The sequence below is a fragment of the Sinocyclocheilus anshuiensis genome, unplaced genomic scaffold (genome assembly GCF_001515605.1).
Source record: "Sinocyclocheilus anshuiensis isolate Anshui unplaced genomic scaffold, SAMN03320099.WGS_v1.1 scaffold223, whole genome shotgun sequence".
Classification (NCBI taxonomy): Eukaryota; Metazoa; Chordata; class Actinopteri; order Cypriniformes; family Cyprinidae; genus Sinocyclocheilus; species Sinocyclocheilus anshuiensis.
This window is the reverse complement of record NW_015548214.1, coordinates 887,999-900,078: the sequence shown is the minus strand read 5'-3', so window position 1 is coordinate 900,078 and position 12,080 is coordinate 887,999. Positions and strand designations below refer to the sequence as shown.

Sequence of the window (12,080 nt, the reverse complement as noted above, 5' to 3'; positions counted from 1 at the left end):
AAATTTAAGGGGGTCTGAATACTTTCCGTACCCACTGTATATATATATATATATATATATATATATACACAATTTTATTAATATTTTAAATAAATTAATACATACATACATACATACACAAGCCCTATTTTTACAATTTACAAATCTTTAAGGAAAATTTCTAAGACTTAACTTAGACTGATCTTGTTAAAAAAATTCAGTGTACTGACACACACACACACACACACACACATTTTGTCTGTGCATCAGCGGCTCCTTCTTTGCTGTACAGGAATTACACAGGATTTAATGTAATTAGAGGACTGACAAGGGCAAACTTTACGCTTATTACTCAGCGCTCGCCCCTGGAGAAAGACAGCATTCGCATGGCATTTAGCCAATCTCTAAAGACAATCTCTAAATCCCCTAATTTCATTTAACTTTCAGTTTTTTTAGTTAGAAAACATACCTTGACTGTGGAATTAATATACAGGTGTGTCATACTGTCCATTTACTTGCATACAATTTCATTACGAAAATTCACATATATCAGTGCTTATATCTATCTCTGAATTTCAGAAATACACAGTCACAAGCATACAGTTTATAGTCTATAAAGACTAAAATGTAGAAAGCACAAATATCAGGTTTCCTTAGACGAATCTCATGCATTCAGACACGCTATTAGACAAGCCACACTCAAAATAACTGTGTGGGAGGGTCGAGGTCTGACGTTCATCAGTTCGGTTTCAACCAGAAGCCAGACTCAAGCTGTGTCCATTTTTCCCACAGCGTTTTGGAGGGCAGTGAGAGAAATCAGCTTGGAAACGTCCCCACCCACATTTCTCCTCTTCTGGCATCTAATCAGTCCCTTTCCTCACTGCCCTCAACAGCAGAAACAATCGCTGGACGTTTGTTTTGCTTTTATGGTGCAACCAGATGCGCCAAACCAGCACTTTTTGGAACATTTGCAAATTTAGCGTACCGGATAATCAAAGAAACAAATGCCACCTCTAAAAACAGCTGCGGAATGTGTCAGATGAGCGTGTCCATGTGTGCCATTACTAAAATAAGGGACTGGTGCATTTTGTACTTTTCTAACCAAAAATAAAGCATCTGTCAAACACAACTCAAGTAATCTCCATCACTAAAATATGTCATTTAGCAAAAACATTGTCAATAATTCAAGGAATACAGCTCTACAATAATACATAATACCAGCCAACATGCTACAGTTAGTGAAACTATAAAATATGCTTGGAAACCCAGTTTATAGTTAAACGTACAACAGAGTTTTAGAAGAACACTGTTTGAGATATTTGCATTATATAACACTCCAAAGATAAAGGAAAAATTGAAATCGCATCATATGACCCCTTTAAAGAAAGTTGGCTAATAATTGTGAAGTCAACATGAAATTGCATTCACAAGCCATTTACTTTCGTAATATGATACATCTGAGCGAAACAAGATATTCAATGAGAAAACAAGTAGGTTGGGTCTTGATTTTATCCATGAAAAATTGACTGGATCACTTTCGAGGAGGCTTTTTGACTGGGGCTTGACTTTTTGACTTTTTGAAGGACAAGTTCACTTACACAAGCATCTTGATGCATCTTAATAGTAACATTTCTTTTTACATTTTAAATAAAAGAGTGGTTTAAACAGGCTTGAAACGAACCTGGCTGCCTAACCTGCCTATTTTGACAGCAAATACCATGTTATTGTGCTTAAAAACCTGTTCAGCACCATACTGACCTGATGGCCTGAGTCCTTGAGATGTGACCGTCTAGGTCAACGAGCGGCAGAAAAGAATAAGACTAGAATAACTGCTGGCTATGAGTGTGACTCACTAAAAGGTCAGCAATTAGAGCCCTGTTTCACAATCCAACAACAAACATTGACTATTAGTTAAATAACAAAAAGCAATGCTTTAGTAAAGTAATACATCAGCCAAAATACATTAAATTATACAGCAGGTCAACCCACATGACTCTTCATTTAGATACCTGACCTCTGTGAAGGGCAAGGCCTCTGTTTATCAGCATGCAGAACAAAAAAGCACAGGGTGGAAGCAGTTTGAACCCACTGAATCACAACACAAGCTTGACAAAATACTGAATTCAGGCTCCAGTGTCTCTGTTATTTTCCCTCACTGTATGATAAATGAAGGCCTCTATAGAGATATTACTTTACACCTGTTGGTGCTCATTTTCCCCACTATATTTCAGAAAAGTCAGAAGAGCAGTTGCAGTTATCCAGTTGATGTCCACAGTCTCATTACACATGAACGGTGACACAGAGCTCAAGATGACAGGACTTCAGAACTCATAAATGTTGTAATGTGTCCCCGGACAGAGTAAAATTACAGCCGGATCCAATTGAAGTCTGTTAGGTGTGAAAAAGAAAAGAAAAAAGAAAAAATATATATAAATAAAAACAATAATAATTGAACAGTATAATATTTATAGCAAGCATAATATTATTAATTATATATGTGTGTGTGTGTGTGTGTGTGTGTGTGTGTATGTGTGTGTCTGTGTGCGTGTGTGTGCGTGTGCGTGTGTGTGTGTGAGTGCGAGTGCGTGAGTGACCCTGGACCACAAAACCAGTCTTAAGTCGCTGGGGTATATTTGTAGCAATAGCCAAAATTACATTGTATGGGTCAAAATTATTGATTTTTCTTTTATGCCAAAAATCATTAGGATATTAAGTAAAGATCATGTTCCATGAAGACATTTTGTAAATCTCCTACCGTAAATATATCAAAACTTAATTTTTGATTAGTAATATGCATTGCTAAGAACTTCATTTGGACAAATTTAAAGGCAATTTTCTCAATATTTAGATTTTTTTGCACCCTCAGATTCCAGATTTTCAAATAGTTGTATCTCGGCCAAATATTGTCCTATCCTAACAAACCATACATCAATGGAAAGCCTATTTATTCATATAATAATATATATATATTATACATCAGCTTTCAGATTATGTATAAATCTCAATTTCGAAAAACTGACCCTTATGACTTTTGTGGTCCAGGGTTACATATTACTAAATCACAAGCAATTACTATACATTTACTTTTTATTACTATAGTAATTTTTTCCATCAAATCGAAATATGTGAAAATGCAGTTAAAGTATTGATTCTTGCCATATATTGTTACAGTATCATGAGGTAAAATATCATAGAAGCTTAAAACATCCATTTTATTAATAAATACATAATTTAAACAAATTTCAATCAATTACTTTGACCAATGTTGTTTTGAAAATCGAGGTATAGATGTTCAAACACACACATACGCTGTCATCTTAAGACACATTACAGTTTAATTTATTGTGAGCTATTATGGCAATGCTTTTTGCCATAATCGTAACTCATTGCGACAACACGACAAGATGCTTGAGGCTTGGGGCTTTTGGTCTTTCGAGAATAACTGAAATGTATGGCAAGGGCTCAGAGCTCTGCAAGGGTCCCTGCACTCTGTGTGCAAATCTGACAAGATGCATTTGCTCCTCCTTGAGCCGTAAGCTCCATTGATATCTGTACGCATGACATCAGGGTGGTAGTATGAGCTGGGCTCAAAGAGGTCAAGAGTATCACTTCAATAGAGTCAAGCCCCCCTCATGAAGGGAAATAGCTTTCTACATATGAAAAATACAGCCTCTCAATCTTGCCTATTCGAAAGATAAAAGATAAAATCATTTGTAGATGGCTGTATTTTTAGCATGGGTATTTCAAAAAGACACATAACATCAGATCTACAGTCACAAAGCTTTAAAATGAGCACTAAATGACTCGTCTGGGGGCTTTTTTCTCTTACCTTTTGCTGAAACTCTATGAGAGGCAATTTTTCAAGTCAGACCCTCTCATTCCTCCAACAGAGCAATATGGAACATGGCGATTTAATCTGAAGCAAATTTAAAATGTGAAGAACTAAAACCACATCATCAATTATATACCACAAAGAAAAAAAAACACATCCATGAATGAGAAACTGCGTCTACAGACCTGAAAGATATCCGTATGCAGGTAAATAAGCACTACAACAGATAAGAGTCCCTGAATTGAGGCCTTTTCAAGATAATTGCATAATAAAAGTACATCAATGCTTTTTCCATTTCTATTTGTGCTTCGCTCACTATTTTAGTGGATGAAAACTACTCAAGGCAAACAATATCATTTACCGCAGATGAAAGTGGACCCCTACAAAAACGATGGGCATCCCTGCTGTCGGAATGATCTAAGACCAAACCGTGACCTTTAGCACAGCTAATGATCTCCAGTCCACTGAAGATACTGAGGGGGTCCTTCGCAGTGCAAATGTTACGTGGGCTTCTCTCTTTAATTTCTCTCCAGATCTTTCAAGTGGATCTGTAAAAGGCTAAGCGCTGTGGGCACGGCTGGCAGCACCCAGGCGCAGGCGAGAGGATGGGTTCTGTCTGCCGGGGGATGCGTTGAGAGGGGATAAAGGGATAAAGAGCCTCTGCTTTGGGACTGATTACTTACATCTGCCCTGTTAAATCCTTGCATGCATACGCACAGCTATTACTGTTTGCTGTTTGCAAGTATCCTGTCAGTGCGAGTGTGTGTATAAACAGGTTTGGCGATACTTGTGAGGGTCAAATGTTTGAAGATAATGCTGTAAATACAATGAAACATGTCATAAACAAACTAATGAGGACATCTGAAGAGGTCATCATTATTTGAGATGTTCGTAAATCAGCCATATGTTTTTCTTCGATTCTCTTCATACCAACAGTTTTGTGTTGGCGTTAGGTTTAGCGACAACAGATGTCAAAATATGTAATGGATTATTATATTACAATTGCACACACAATGCAGTTAATGTTTATACATGATTATTTACAATTAATAATCTCACTTATATATATATATATATATATATGATTACAAATATCACTTACATAAATATAAAGTCTGAAACATCAATAATTTGTATTTGCAATTAAGAAGAATTTTATACTAAGCTCCTGATTTTACAAAAGTTAGCATGATTTTTTTTATGTATGAGGCCTACATCATTGCTTATTGCTTTACACGTTAGATCTACAGATGTCTGATTTAAAATCTGTTCATCTTCCTGCTGTAAAGATTAGCTGCCAAGTGCCAACTATTGACATATTCAGCTCATTATGACTGTGACAGAGAGTGTAGAGGAATATTATTCAAAAGCCTTTCAGATGCATGAGTGCATCCTGGCCAAATCAAAGACAAGACAGCAACAATGTATGTTTGTAAGAAGAAACCGTTTTGTTTAACAAAACGCTGGTAAATCAATATGACAATCAATGCACAATAGATTGCCGAGGCACCACCGGACATCAGGGGTCATGCATCTTCATGCTCATCTCAAACGATTCAGTTTAGAGCATGTGCAGAACACGTAGTGACAGTCTGTTTTAAACCTAGCAAGATAGCTTACACAGATATTTTAACGCCTTGGTAATTTACACTTTAGTAATTACGCAAACATCTAGCTACCCATTTTCCCGCGCATTCTCATTTTCCCTGTTGTCACACATATGAAAGTATGGTGATAAATGCCGATTGATTAGCTCCTCATCTCCCCAGGCTATCACACTACCACAAATAACACATGGTGAGAGGCCAAAAAGTGCCTTGTGCACGAAGGAGTAATTTTCACATTTTCTCAGTCGTTACTGTTTAAAAAACAACCCATAAGAGCATGAAATTTAATATGCATATGCACTTCATTAAAATAATTACCTGTAGGCCTACCCTTTGCCTAAAGTGTTATTTATTAGGTCGTACCTTCGTAAGTCAATTAATCATTTCAATATGTTATCAGCGCTGCAGAACTATGAACGGTCATTGATATGACAATATCAATGACAACGAAAAACAAAAGGTTAACTTCATCAAATTCAACAAATTCATTCCATTTGGAATTACTGAGACCTAAAATTAGTATGAAGCACTCAAAATATGTATTTATCCTCTAAGACCTTCGGTCATATAGAGGAAAAAAAAGACAGGTAAATTAATTACTGCCATCTTCAGGTGTAACGAAAATCCACACTACCCTGCTGGACAAAAAATACAAAAATACAAAATCTTGACCCAGCCTAACCTACTCTGCTGGTCTCTCCAGGCCAGTCTACTTGCTCTTGGGCACTTTTCAGTTGGTCAGGCTGGAAGACCAGTTGAAACCGGCTAAGACCAGTAAACCATTTTAAGCTGGTAAACTGTTTTTTTTAACAGGGTTTAAAAACTGACCCCTAATATAATAGCAAGGAATTTATTACTTCTGTTTCATATACCAGTTTACATGAATTAACATCCTTGTGTACCAGCTTACAGCTGAATATCTAATAGATACAGAACTCATCGTGCTGAATGAACCAGCCACAAACCGCTGATAAAATGAGGATTAATACTGTCCCGTTCATGCAAATGAGCAAGACAATGGTTTTCTGTAGGTAACGGATGTAGGAAAACATGCAGCACTTACGGCACGAGCCACTGGCACGTGCGCAGCTCATCAAGACAACACCTGTGTACACTTCACTAACACAAACTTGCTTGGTTTTGCCTCCTCCAAACATCTGACAGGAAACAATCGCTCGACACCGCACAAACCCTAGAAAAATCGCGTCTTCCACATGAGCGCGCGCCGAACGCACACTGCCTGCAGTTTACCCCCGCGACATGCACGTAGACGTTAACGCACGCATTTACCTCCGTGTCGTAGATTTTGGTGATGAGCGAGAAGGAGTACTGCCTGGACTCGCGGATGTGCTGGATGGCCAGCTGAACGGCCGGCTCGATGCCTTGACTGATGCTGCTCATCAGCGCTGATTCATTCATCGGCATCAGGACCATGATGGGCAACTTCTCACCATCTCTCGTGTACCAGTTGTTGTCCAGGCCGTGCCTTGTGTAATCGTTGCAGACCTTCCCCAATGCAGGTTGAAATCCCAAGACGGACAGGAGTAGGCATCCCGACAGAAAGATCATGTCACATCTGCAGTCCCTCCGGGACGGAGCCATGCTACCGAACAACTGAGATGCAGCTTCTCACTGTCCTGGCATCGTAATCTTTAGGTTCCTCTTGGATGCCGCGATCAGTCAAAGAGAAAAGACATGACATGCAATAGGCTACTACAGGCTCTCGCGCACTAGATCTCGAGAGTAGAGATGATGCGTAAAACCAGAAGGTGTCCAGTCGCAGGGGTTATAAACTAAGCTGCTTCCCCTTTTGCGGGTCCTTATCAAATCCTGCCCGATCCAATCCTTCCTTTCACCTCCAATACATCACCAAATGCGCAAATCACAATCCACCTCCTGTGCGTTACGCAGAGGTGCGCGCTCTCTGATTTGAGCCAACCGCTATTGCGAATGTAAATGTAACAGCCGAATATATTCCGAGCAGGTGAGGAGTTGCATCCCCATGTGAAAAGCGCATAGGTGAGGCGGTGGAGGGCGAGCCCTGGTATGTAAAAGCAATCCGAGTGAGGATATCCGTGTGACTCCGATGCTGCAGCTTCGGCGGATGCGCTTCACTTCTTTCGCGCGCTGGCCGCGCTGCGCATGTGTGCGCGCGCGACACGGGCAGAAAACATTCTTCACTGCGAGCGATGTTCTCTCAAAAAACAACCGACCGACAAGGGAGCTGTTCACTCGTAACGCGCTCAATAACCTACACACTGTCTCCTCTGAGGTAATATGTGAGGTAAATTGCCCACCTGAGCCCAATAGAGTGCGTTGTAAAATATGTAATCAGAACGTAAACATAACCAGAGTGGCGTCGAGTGTCATAAAAGCTAGTTTGTTTTGTTGAACGATTAAATCGTGAGTAAAGACTTGACATTCTACAATTAAGGGCAAATCGTCTTGCACATTGTTTTTTTTTGTTTGTTTTTTTTGCCATGTACATACAACATTTCAGCAAAATAAACACTGCCACTTAGCTATAATAGCCCTGTATGTGAATAAAGTTTTCTTTTTTTCCTCAAGTTATTACGCATCATTTCTAATTAAGCAAAAACCGCGCCGTTCAGACATTTAGAGTTTAACTAGATCAGTTTTGCTATGAAAATAATAACAGGCAACAAATATCACAACAGTTTAGCAGTAATGATATGCTTCTCACCGGAAGTCACCTCTGACTGAAGACTAGACAACGTTTGTGTCTAAGGTGCTTGTATTAACATATATTATTAATATTATCATTTTCAACAATATCTAAATATGTTTTACACATACATAAATATGTTTTACACACACATGCATACACATACAAATGACCAAGCAGGAAACATAAAAGCAATATAGTAGTACTACTTGCATTTAAATAACTGTTTTTGTTCTATATTCAATGAGAACTTGCCCATTCATTGGTGTTCTGTACATGTTTTTATTTTATTTTATTTTTTTTATTAAAGAGGTTCACATATTCAGATGTGCCCTGCAGTATGACATGCTGTACATAATACTAATTTAAACATAATTTTCTAATTTTTGTTAATTATTATACATGCAGTTTTTCATGAATAAATATAAAGTGAGGGACTACAAGGAATATTAATACTTCTAAAATTTCACTTGTCACACCAGCAGGACTACTTAAGTGAACTGCAAAAAAAATAGTTGATTATTTGATGGATGGATGGATGGATAGACAGATAGATTCACTGCATCATGGTAGGGGCCTGACAACATTAACAAAGTATGATACCAATGATAAGAGCACTATAAATTAGAGTACCATACAGCCCTAATATGGTAAATCATAAAAACAGCCCCGCAGAGGAGTGCACTATCAGCGTATTGGTAAACTGAGGGCTCTTATGCTACTGGTTCGATCACTATATGGAGATGCATAGCCTTGCTGACGTCTTTCACCACTATCTGTGTATTGCTTTCTGTTGTGTGATTTCCAGATGAAGAAATAGGTCAAGTTGTTATCCCATCTGTTTGCTTTATGCAAGACACCTCCCTCCTTTCTTCTAGAGAATATAAGAATCAGGCGCAAATGTGGTGGATTAAAATACAAGGACGCTCAGAACAGAAAGTGGGCATCACTTGATGCAGGTGAACACACATCTATCTGCCGACATGCCACACACACTCACAGTCCTGTCTGACATGTCTCCACTTAATAGAGATTAATGGGACAGCCCGAGGACATTCTTCAGTGCAGCACTGCCAATGCATTCCTGCTGGATGCATCCTGATTTCTGAATGTCATATATTCAAAACAGCGTGAATGAAAAATGAAGCCTTATGAAGTAGCCATGCCAAGATTTAGCCATTTATTAAGGAAATGGTGTCATAAAATGTTATCAAATGTAAGTGATAACCAGTTCAACAAACATTCATTAAAATGTGATTTACTGTATGGCACTTCAACAGAATCATGAAAATGTAAGATTTGTTATAGAAATTATATTATTATTTACAGAGGGAGTATTTACAGTATTCAAAAGTTTGGGTCAGTGTTTTTTTATTAATACTTTTATTCAGCAACGATGCATTAAATTAATCAAAAGTGATGGTAAATGTTACAAAAGATTTCTATTTCAAATAAATTCTGTTCTTCTGAACTTTCCACACATTGCATAATCCTACAAAATATTTTATATTAGATATATTTACTATTTTTTATTTTTTCCACAAAATATAAAACAGCACAGCTGTTTACAGTATTGATAAAAATAATAAATGTTTCTTGAGCAGCAAATCAACATATTAGAATGATTTCTAAAGACACTGAAGACTGGAGTAAGGACTGCTGACAATTCGGCTTTGCCATCACAGGAATAAATTATATTTTACAATATATTCAAATACAAACAGCTATTGTAATAATATCTTACAATATTACTCTTTTACTGTATTTTTAGTTAAAAAAAATCAGCAGTGGCAGAAGAGGCTTCTGTCAAAAACATTTTTTTAAAATCTTTACAACCCCAAACCTATGAACGGTTTATATTCCTGTTAACACTGACTTCTTGAAGTTTGTGTATAAAATCATAACAACAGTATGCCACTTTATGCACTGTAGTTCTTTTTGAGACACAAGTGTCACCTGAGCATTGTCATTCTGGGTGAAAAACAGAAATGTTGCTTTCTAAGAGGAGAACTGGCAAAGTCAGTGCAGCTGAACACAGGCTCAAATTTCAGTGGTCGTGCTCTGGTGAATACTCTATGAGCTGCTGAAGTCATTCTGAAGGCCTCATACCTTTTCTCTGTGATTCCACCGGTAAAACAGCTTCTGTCTCTGGGGAAGGTACCTCAAGTCTCTCACCAAAATTGAAAATGAAATTGCAGTGATTAACTTTTCTGGTCTCAGCTTTCAAACCTTTTTGAGTTCTGAGACTATCGCTTTTGCACTTCCAGAGCAGACTTGTGCCCAAAATTCAGAAGAAAAAATAACACACTTTTAGGAACACTTTATTAGAGAGCAGAATATGAATGATTTTGACCTTGAAAAATACCAGCACAAGTCTAATCACAGTATAAAAAGCTTCTTGACCCTTAGAGTGCTCTATTGAAAAAGGAGCCATGCGCTGTGATGTATTTCCATGGGCAAAAAGGTGCAATTGTTCTTATTTGTTTCTGGCACGCATATGTAGGCCTAGTTGGGAAGGTTTCAGGGCTGTTGAAGAATTTCTTCTGTTTTGTGAGTCAGAAGTCCCAGTTTTGTGAATCCCATGCATACCAACTAGATTCTGTGTGATTGATTCTCACCCCGTTTACAGCAGGCTGTGTAAAACGCATACTCCATGCGGAGCCAGGCCCGGACTGGGCATCGGGAGCACGGGCGAATTCCCGGTGGCCTGGCGGGTGATTTGGGCCGCTGCCCTGTTGTCTTTTTTTTTTTCCAGTTATTATTTTTATTAATATTTTATATTTTTGTCTTATCAATGTGCCAAAGTGATAATTTCCGATTTTGTCATACGATAATAAATCAATAATAAATCATAAATCGGTTAGTCTTGACTGGCAGCGCTGCTACACAAATCGGCTCACGTCTGTTCCGTGCTTCAAACGACGGTTTCAAACAGAGTCGATGCGCGGGCCTCGATGAAGGAGAGGAAGCGACCAGAAAAAGCAGCGAAATGTAGCAAAAATGCCTGTTCAGGGCTTCAGGTGCAGGTCAGTTTCATCTGTAAATACGCTAAAGAGTTTTGTCTTTATTTACCTAGTTGAGTATTAAACTGCTAGCACCTGTTAGGCTATCAGGGGCACCCTATTTTTAACATAATTCAGTATACTGTTCTAAAGGACATCATTATCAATTGGAAAGTTACAATAATACATTTAGCAGACAGATATTCTCATGGATTTATTGTATAGGAAAGGAGGGCGCTTGAGCTGACAGTAACACAAAAATATCACAGCCAAATAATGCAATAGTGTGTTCAGTATTAGGATTTTTCAAAAAAGATATTGTACTGATTTTGACTTTTAGGCACTTTAGAAAATTTATTTGATATATTTGTATGAAATATAGGTTTGTTAAATATCGGGTATTTAAGTCATTTTAAGATAAATAACATTCTGTGATAACAAATTGCAATGAGGTGGTCGTTTTGCAACAAGGTGGACACAGTTCTGTTCATAACAGTAGACCTGCTGGTCAAGAAGTGACAGGTACAATAAAAAAGGGAGAGACAGAGATATTATAGACAGAGATAAATTAAGAAAAGTAAAAAGGGAAGTGAAGGTGCAGTTCAAGAGACAACCTTTAATTGTTTTTTACGGCCCCAGACCAAGGATTTAGACCTTTTTATGTGATGGCCATTTAAATAATAGGGTTATCTGTGGTTTCAGAATTTGTAGTGGGTCAATAGGCTATATACAGAAAAAAGAGGCCAAAAAGGTACCCTTAAAAAAGGTACCCTTAGCAGTACCCTTAAAAAAACATATTTTTGCCTTTTACCCCTAATAGGTAAATATTAGTACCTTATGTGTACAAATTACTATAAGGTACTAATATGTACCTATTAGGGGTAAAAAAAAAGGTACAAAGGTGTTTTTTTAAGGGTACTGCTCCAGTAACGAGCTGTTGTACCCCAAAAGGTACCATTTTGGCCTCTTTTTTT

General features: G+C 37.9%; 1 protein-coding gene across 1 annotated transcript in view; it reads right to left on the bottom strand.

Annotated features, from left to right (window-relative positions):
* Nucleotides 1-7,501, bottom strand: part of LOC107653854 (gamma-aminobutyric acid type B receptor subunit 2-like) — a 205,344-nt gene extending 197,843 nt beyond the window's left edge. The window contains exon 1 of the mRNA XM_016440709.1: nucleotides 6,709-7,501. Coding sequence (XP_016296195.1) covers nucleotides 6,709-7,020 — 312 coding nt within the window. The 5' untranslated portion in view covers nucleotides 7,021-7,501. The remainder of the gene's footprint in view (nucleotides 1-6,708) is intronic.
* Nucleotides 7,502-12,080: the final 4,579 nt, after the last annotated feature.